Below are 8671 nucleotides of genomic sequence, written 5' to 3' on the forward strand. Positions count from 1 at the left end.
GATTTTTATAATAATAAGATAAAATTTTTTCTTTACAATTAAGAGATTTTTATAATAGTAAGATAAGATAAAAATTATGATAATAAAGATAAAATAAAATTTTTGTCATCAAATTAGATGATAAGGATAAAATAGTCAAAATTAAATATAGACTTTGTCATAAAATTAGATAACAAGGGTAAAATAGTCCAAATTTAATATAGACACTGATAAAATACTTTTAATATAGTAAGATATGTAATTTAATATCCTTACAAAAAAAATAGAGGAAATTACATTGTATATCCATTTCACTTAACTTGTTTTGATTCTTACCTCCATATTTATATCCTTTCAGATATATTTACTTTTATAGATAGTGTTCTCATTAGACCCCTTAAGTTAATGTCAATTATATGCTATATTTAAGTAGAGAGTGAGTGTATACTGGACAACCCACTCAAAAAAGTGGGTATATTTTAATAAAATATAATATGAGAATAGTTTTGATTAATGAAAACAAAAAAGTGATATTTTTCAACTTATTCTAAAAAATACACATATATATGTAATTTAATATGGACCATTAGATGAGTTTTATCTAAAGGCCGTAAAATGGTATGTCTATACAAATTTTCCATATATATTTATTTAGAGAAATGTAAGTAAATGATCCTATTTTTAGCTCTATAGATAGTTAATGTCCATTTTTTAAAATAATAAAGTAAATATCTTTTTTTTTTACTTTTAAATACCTAAAATACCCTTTATTATATAAAAAGTATTATATGTTTTATTCCTTTAATAGAAATTATGAAAAATAATAAATCAAAACATCTCTACTGAATTTTTATCAACTATTTTTTCATTATATAAAAGGTAATATATATCTTATTCTTTTAGATTTTGTTGCTGTTGTTGTTGTCTAATATGTTATTTAACCATATAATTAATTTTTTATTAATATATCGTATGATATACAAATAATATACCTTAAACTAATATACATATATCACAAACTTAAACTAATATACTATTCAATGAATTATTTTTCACAATATACAGTAGTATACAAAAACTATATATCACAATCATAAGCAGATATACCATAGTCAAACATTAATATACCACCAGCATAGTGAAAAAAAAAATTATACAAAAAACTTAATTTAACATTCCATAAGTTTTTTTTTCTTGTTCTTTCCTTCATGAAATACCAATGAACATAAAATCAATATACCTCAGTCATATATAACTATACCTCATACCTAAATTAATATTTAGTAGTTTTTTTTTTCTTTATATCCTTCGCGATATACATATCACATACAAACGATATACCTTAGACCAATATAAATATACCATAAACTTAAACTAATATACTATTAAATGATTTTTTTCCACGATATATAATAGCATATAAAAATTATATTCTGCAATCATAAGCAAAAATACTATAGTAAAAAATTAATATGCCACCAATATATAGTAGAAAATATATATATACTAAAAACTTAATTTAATATTCCACATGTTTTTTTTTCTTTTTTTTTTTCCTTCATGATATACTAATGAACATAAAGACAATATTTCCTAGTGAAATATAACTATACTTCAAACTTAAACTAATATTCCATATTTTTTAATTTCTGTCTTTCGTTCATTATATACCATAGCACATTAAAATAATATACTACAATCTTAAACTAATATACTACATTTCAGCTATTTCAAAATATATAAATATACTACCTTTCAGTTTTTTTTAATATATTATTGCACATAAAAACGATACACTATTGTGCAAAATAACTATATCAAACACTTAATTATTCAAGGTTATAATTGTAATTTTATCATCAAATTTTTAACTAAAAGGATATTTTGTTAATTTTTTTTAAAAAAGAGACATTTATTAACTTAATTGTTAGATTTAGGGCCATTTTGCATCTTGGCCCATTTATTTAAGGAAGAAATTATATTGTATACCTATTTTACTTTATTTGTTTTAATTTTTACTTTTATTTTCATATTCTTTAAGATATACCCACTTTTATAAATAATACCCCTATTATACTTTTTAGGTTAATGTAAATTATGTGCTAGACTTAAGTAGATGGTGAAAGTATATTAGGCAACTCACTCATAAAAGTAGGTATATACATTTTAATAAAATATAATTTAATGATATTTTTATTAATGAATAAGAAAAAAAGTATTTTTCACCTTATCATTTATTTAAGAGCTACATAATCTCATAATACTTTTGGGCATTTGGGGTTTGTTATTATTTATTAACTATATTATTTCAAACTCATCATCAAAGTCGCTTTGGCCGAGTGGTTAAGGCGTGTGCCTGCTAAGTACATGGGGTTTCCCCGCGAGAGTTCGAATCTCTCAGGCGACGTTCTTTTTTGTATTTTATACTTTCGCAACCACATTTTTAAGTATCACTTCCACAATACATGATATTGACCAAACTCTCAGATTTATTGGGTGGGAAGGGGATGAATTCACAGAAGTGGAAGCATAGCTAAAAATGTAGTTATTTCTTGAAATGAAACTCTTTGCAAGTGGATAATGAACTCTTCTAGACTTACTAATTGATTCCACTTTCAAATGAATAATGATGTTCAATTTCAGTCAATATTTTGGCCTCCCATCATAATTTTTTTGGTGGATCTGGATGATGTTAGGATTTAATTCCATTTGAGAATGAGAAGTGGATCGTATTCAGATCAGGTCACTAGAAGAGTCTTCTCTCTACTGCTGGCTCTTCTAAGTTGGCATTATAACTGAGAGGATATTTATGTTATGATCGAGTGGTTGGTGGACTACTATTCCCTGGAATTTTAATGTGCTAATTATTCGAAAATCTCATCTGTAATAGAGCAACTAAGTGAAAAATGATAATGTCATATAGTAATTTTATATATACACTAGTTATCTTTCTAAGGTTATGGGTGGAATTAATGACACGTTTACCTTGCAACTTTTGTTTTGGTTGATTTCTCAGGAGGTTGGGTTTAGCCTTAGATTTGTGATAGGAACTCCTTAATCAATGGGGGTTACTGGATCGGCCCGTTCGTTTAAGAAATGCTTTAATATGAAGTTAAAAGGGGTAAGTTGAAAAATACCCCTTTTATTAATTAATTAATCAAATTTACCTCTAATTTTATATTTATTTGAAACATACCTCTTTTTATATGTATTGTACCCAAAATACCCTAATATAAAAGAGTCACATGGAGAGTATCTTAAAGTGATAGGGGCAAAATTAGTACAATGTTTAAAAAAAGAAGTAAAAATGATAGACTTTAAAAAAGATGGTAAAAATAAAAGAGTACAATATAAAAAGGGTATACACTCAACTCGTTACACTTCTTTCTTTTCTTTTTCTTTAATAACTGAAGTCGTTACTTGGATGACATCTTTCACAAATTTGATACTTTTTTCTTCTCTTTTTTATTTTTATAGAAAGAAGAGAAAGAAAAAAGAAAAAAAACAAAATTGCATATGACCCTATTTACTGACAAAGATACAATTGTCATCAAGTATTTAGACATTTTAAAAATACCAAAAAAAAAAAATCAATTTTCTATAACTTTGATTGTAAAAAGACTATTTAGATTTTGTAATAAATTATTCTTTGTTTAAATTTAGTTTTTCGAAGAGATTGGTGTTGGGATATACAATCATGGTGCCAATTGTTTTTTCTTTTCCTAACAGGGGAAAATGATTGAAGTGGAAGCTGTAGTTAAGGTTTAGTTTTTGTTGAGAGTAATACAGAAGTTATAGTGAGTCTATTTGTGACTTTGTTTAACAATGGGATTATATTATTAGGAATAGGAACTAGGATTATTAGATTCGTACATAACTTTCTATTATATTTTTATTAAGGAGATAAACCCACCCTAGTTTATGCTGACAAATCACAATATATAGACCCAAACATACAAATAAGAAAGGGATAAACTGATAATTACCACTTTTTATTTTACATTCACCAAAAATAGCTGCAAAATAAATTAAATTAAAATATACCTTTTTTTATAATTGAACTGTCTAATATACCCCACGACTTTGATTAATGGAATTGCAGGCGACTCCGACTCCTCCATAGAAATTAAATTCACGCAAGCTCCACCATGAGTAGCGTTCCTCCAATTACTCTACCACCGATTACAACCACAATCGCTATAATCATAACTATAATAAGAAATAAAGCAAGCAAATGCAAGCATTAAGAAAAATATAATTCCTACTATCAGAATGAATTTTCTTATCTTTGTCATTCCAATCATCATCACATTACATTTATGCTTATCCATTACCACATCCTTCAAATAAGTACCTTGCTTTACTTTTATAATTTAGATGGCGAAACTCTTCTTCGGGCACCTTATCGACCATACATGGAGGATTGGGTTGAGCCGCCAACTGAAGGATGAACGTGAAAATGTGCGCCCACAAAAGACGGAAGACTGGGCCAAAATCGTCGATTGTTCGAAAAAGGAAGGAAGTGACAAAGGTTATCGTGTTATTTAGAGATGTAATTGAATTTTATTTCTTTTTACTAACCTAAGGCTATAACGGGAACAAAACTTAGACAAGTGGGTATAAATCAAAGACTATTAAAAGGAAGGTAAAAATTAAAACAGGTACAATAAAATAGTTATAGAGTATAATTTCCTCTAAGAAATAGTAGAATCATCAAACCACTGATACTGATACCTTGAGCTTAAAAAGAAAAAGAGAATTTTTCATAAATATGGTTTTCATATATATACACATGTATTTTATTTACATTGTCACCTACAGTTTTTTTTTTTTTTTTTTTTTTTTAAAGCTATAAAAATTTAATTTTTCAAAATTATAAAAATATACTTTCAAAAAAATAATCAACTCCATAACAACTATAAATAAGCTATAAAATAATTAAAAAATATATCTAATTGTCAATAAAAAAAAACGTATTTTTGAATTTTTTTTTCAATTTTTTGTGTATTTGTAAAAAATCTGAAAGAAAAAGAAAAGAACAGGAAAGCTCTTAAAAGTTGGAAAGGAGGCACCATTTCAAGAAAATAGGTTTTTAGTTTAATGGTCACAACAAAACAAGATAGTCTGTTATACACAACACTGATTTTCAAACACAGCTAAAGCTTTCAAAATTAAAATAAATCCAGCCGAATTAACAGAGAAAAAGGCTACTAATGAAATTAATCCAGCCAAAAATACAAATCTTGTAGAAGTAGAGCACAGTGAATTATAATCCTCCTTCACACCAGTAGTAGCTTGAAAATGAGAATACAACTACACAACCACGTGAAGCTTCTAGTGACCATACTTCTGAAACTCCCATTCACTGTTATCTGTGTTCAACAAGACATGAAAAACAAAAATAAGTCTGTGCTACATGATGAAGAAGAAAAAAACATTAGAGTAAAAATGGAACGGGGCATAAAACATACCCAGTGGACAAACTTGACGGGTCTTGAGCCAACGGCTAATGCAGTGAAAGTGAAAAGCATGGTTGCAAACCCCTATAGAGATAGAACCGTGAGATTAGATTGAAGGACTTGTATGTGCAACTACACACAATGTAAACAATTTCATATATATTTATTATAGAAAGGATAGAAACAGATAGCCCTACGTCAGTCCATCCTTAGACCCTTTAGCCTCATGTGGCACTCCACATTACTATAATTAAAATATATATAAATTTCACCAAAATGTGGATAAACATAAGGAATAAGAGGGGTTAAATACGTATTTATTGACTGGTTTCAAGCAAAAGATACACTGCATAAGATAAATATATGCAATTTCGAACAGTTCAAACAGAATCTTGATCTTGATTCACAAACAAAATAGTACAGAATAGTGCAAATGGATTCAGTTCAATTGACCCCAACTGCTACCTAGAATACCCAACCAAATACCACTTAAAAATTATAATCTGGACATTTTAAACCAGAATAAATCCACACAAACATTATACAAAAAGGCAGGCCTGGAGCTTCAGGATGTAAGTCAATGAATGATCAGTGAGAACTTAATCAACCATTGAGCATTAATATTTTTAATGTATGAGAATACAAGCTACTAAATCTTTCATACAAAATTGTAACTTATCTTTCAACTGCGAGTGATGTAACTAAAGAGAAACTATCAAATTTACAAGCAAAAGTTAAACTTAATTTACTTACTTGTGCCTGGTATCATCTAAAACAGCAACTTGATGAAAGAATAACAAACTTACAATGAAGAATTACATAGTAACACACTCACAAAAGGTTAAAAACAGGTGTTCAATAAAATACAACATCCCATGCCGTTTACAAAAAATGACAAAACACATTACCAATTTCACAACTTCCAAATTAAATTTAACTCTAAATTGGTGAAATATAAACATACGGATAGAGCAATGTCAAATGACACAGAAGAATGGCATTCCTTACAAAATTTAAAATTATATAGAATACTTCTAAATTGAAACTGTACGGGATAAAAGTTTCCCCTTTACTTCCTCTCAATTACCATAAACATAAACCCCAATTCAAAATTAGCTCAAAAGTTCAATCCAAAACATATAATTGTATTCAGATGAAATAACAAACAAATGAATTAGACATTTACATACCCCAAGCAACCGTACACTCCTCGCTGGTGGCGCTAGCCTGGTTGGCTTGGCACTCGATACCTAATAAACCCGAGAAATAACAAAGTTAAAATATACGTATTTAAAGAGAAAGGAGAGATCACCCAAACTAATCAGAAAACAGAAAACTCACAAAGATCCATGATATGGTTCCTGCAGATCGCACAGTTATCGACAACGATATCTGCACCGAATAAAAAAGATCACATAAAATAATTCAAAAACCTAAAATAACAATTCAAAGAAAATGAAATCGGAGAAGAAAGTAGGGTTAGGGTTTAGAGAAATTACCCCAAGCCCATAGAGCAACGGCGTTCCATTTTTTGATCTCGAATCGCTTGGGTTTCCTGCTGGAAGGACCAGCACTGCTCGAAGGTTCGCCGGCGGGAACCATGGGAACGTCAGTATCTAGAGTAGCCATTGCCTTTCACAATTCTTTCTTAGTGAGCTGAGTTTTACAACATAATAATTAATAATTAGTAATTTTCGTTTTATAGGCAAATAGGATTGTGAGGCACATTATTTTTTGGGCCCTGGACTCGAATAATATTGGGCCATCCCAATGGGGTCGTTGGGCTCTTAAAAACATATTTAGAAAAAAAAGGAATTTACATAAATGCTGAAAAAACCCCAAGAGTTTACATAAATACTGTCACTGTATAAGTTACTTTTATAAAGGCAAAGTTTTGATTTATATACCATATGCAAACTTAATTGCACAAAATATGGTATTTTTAGAAGAAAAAAAACTTAAAATATAAATCATCACAAATGAGAAAGAATACCATAAAAAATTTAAAAACCCATACAAAAATTTTACTTCTATATAATCAAATTCAGTTTCCTGGTCAAGAAACCAGTTAAAAATAATCTTATTAAGGCAATGAATAAATAAACATGTTACTTCCTTGTAATTAAAACTAGTTTCTTAATGAAAAACTAGTTACGAATACCAATACATAAGGGTGTTTATCATAGCACGGATGAAATTCCATTGATAACTTTGGTATAGAGTTATTTTTATGCTTTTAAACTAAAAGTATTCTGAGAAGAGTAGTGAAAATGTGTTTGTTTGCTTAATTTTAGTTAGTTTTAGTGTCATTTTCTATTTAGTAAGCTAACTTTTAAATCTTGTAAATATTGATATTGTTAGGTGTGATTTTCCAATTAATTGTGCTTGTTTGTTGTTGAAAAAGGAAGCAAGGAAGAAGTGAAACATAAGCTGAAATTGAGGCAGATTGCTGAAGCAATGCTGAAGCGAATTCAGCATTCTGGTAATGACGTGGAAACACGAGTTTCACTTATCCACCTCAGCAAATTCGGCCCAGTCACTCAAAATACACCAGCTGGCTGTTGTGGAAGGAGAGGGGCTAAACCTAGTGGGCCAAAGTGGAAAAAGATTGGGCTTCTACTTTGGGGTATGAATTTTGCACCCTAAAAACCCAACAACTAAAAAGAAGAAAGAGGGGAAGTACACCACCATCAACCTCCATTACGTGAGCTGCCATTTTATCTTTTGAAAGGAATTAATTGCAGAAGTACAAAGGAGGAAGAAGAAAAAGTGCAAGGGTACAAGTTCTTGTGTTTGAATTTCTTTTACCTTCTCTTTATCTTTTCCTTTTTTTTTCCCTTTGTTATTTCTTGTCTTTAGATATTTCAAACTTGTTGAACTGTAAAAACATACGGGCAGCAGCCATGGATGAATATTTTTCAGCTTGGATTTTATTCTCTTACTTGAATATGAGCTAAATTTTTGAGGCTTGAATGGCTATGAACTTCTATGTTGGGTATGACTAATTTTTAAGCTTACTTTAGTAATTTTGCCTTTGTTCATTCAAGTGAGTTTCATTCTTACTGGGTTGTTATTCCTTGGCCATGAATAACAATTTGCTAAGCTAGATCTTGCACCGGAATGGTTAGATCTAGTAGTTCAACTTGAATGGAGCAAGTGAAAAACCTAGATTTAGGTTTTTCTATGTAAGTGGAATAGGAATATTTCATTTAACTTGCATAACTTATAAAATT

At 29.1% G+C, this 8671-nt stretch overlaps 1 protein-coding gene and 1 non-coding gene across 2 annotated transcripts; one reads left to right on the plus strand and one right to left on the minus strand.

The window, feature by feature from the left end:
• Positions 1 to 2304: 2304 nt before the first annotated feature.
• Positions 2305 to 2386, plus strand: TRNAS-GCU (transfer RNA serine (anticodon GCU)). Its single transcript has one exon. It is a non-coding gene; the product is annotated as a tRNA-Ser (tRNA).
• Positions 2387 to 5053: 2667 nt separating this feature from the next.
• On the minus strand, positions 5054 to 7120 carry LOC115707585 (RING-box protein 1a). Its single transcript, XM_030635598.2, has 5 exons — positions 6938 to 7120; positions 6780 to 6830; positions 6629 to 6688; positions 5451 to 5522; positions 5054 to 5351 (listed from the first exon to the last, which is right to left on the minus strand). Exons 1-5 carry the CDS (start codon positions 7065 to 7067, stop codon positions 5314 to 5316), a joined length of 351 nt encoding a protein of 116 aa, XP_030491458.1. The 5' UTR covers positions 7068 to 7120; the 3' UTR covers positions 5054 to 5313.
• Positions 7121 to 8671: the final 1551 nt, after the last annotated feature.

Source organism: Cannabis sativa, chromosome 1, assembly GCF_029168945.1.
Source record: "Cannabis sativa cultivar Pink pepper isolate KNU-18-1 chromosome 1, ASM2916894v1, whole genome shotgun sequence".
Classification (NCBI taxonomy): Eukaryota; Viridiplantae; Streptophyta; class Magnoliopsida; order Rosales; family Cannabaceae; genus Cannabis; species Cannabis sativa.

Bases quoted from the DNA above. Each gene is read 5' to 3' on its own strand.
- LOC115707585 (XM_030635598.2), bottom strand. From the start codon at position 7,067: ATGGCTACTCTAGATACTGACGTTCCCATGGTTCCCGCCGGCGAACCT. The intron at 5,523-6,628 runs GTATGTAAATGT...CTATCTCTATAG, and splicing joins GGAGTGTACGGTTGCTTGGG to GGGTTTGCAACCATGCTTTT. The intron at 5,352-5,450 runs GTATGTTTTATG...TGTTGAACACAG, and splicing joins CCGTCAAGTTTGTCCACTGG to ATAACAGTGAATGGGAGTTT.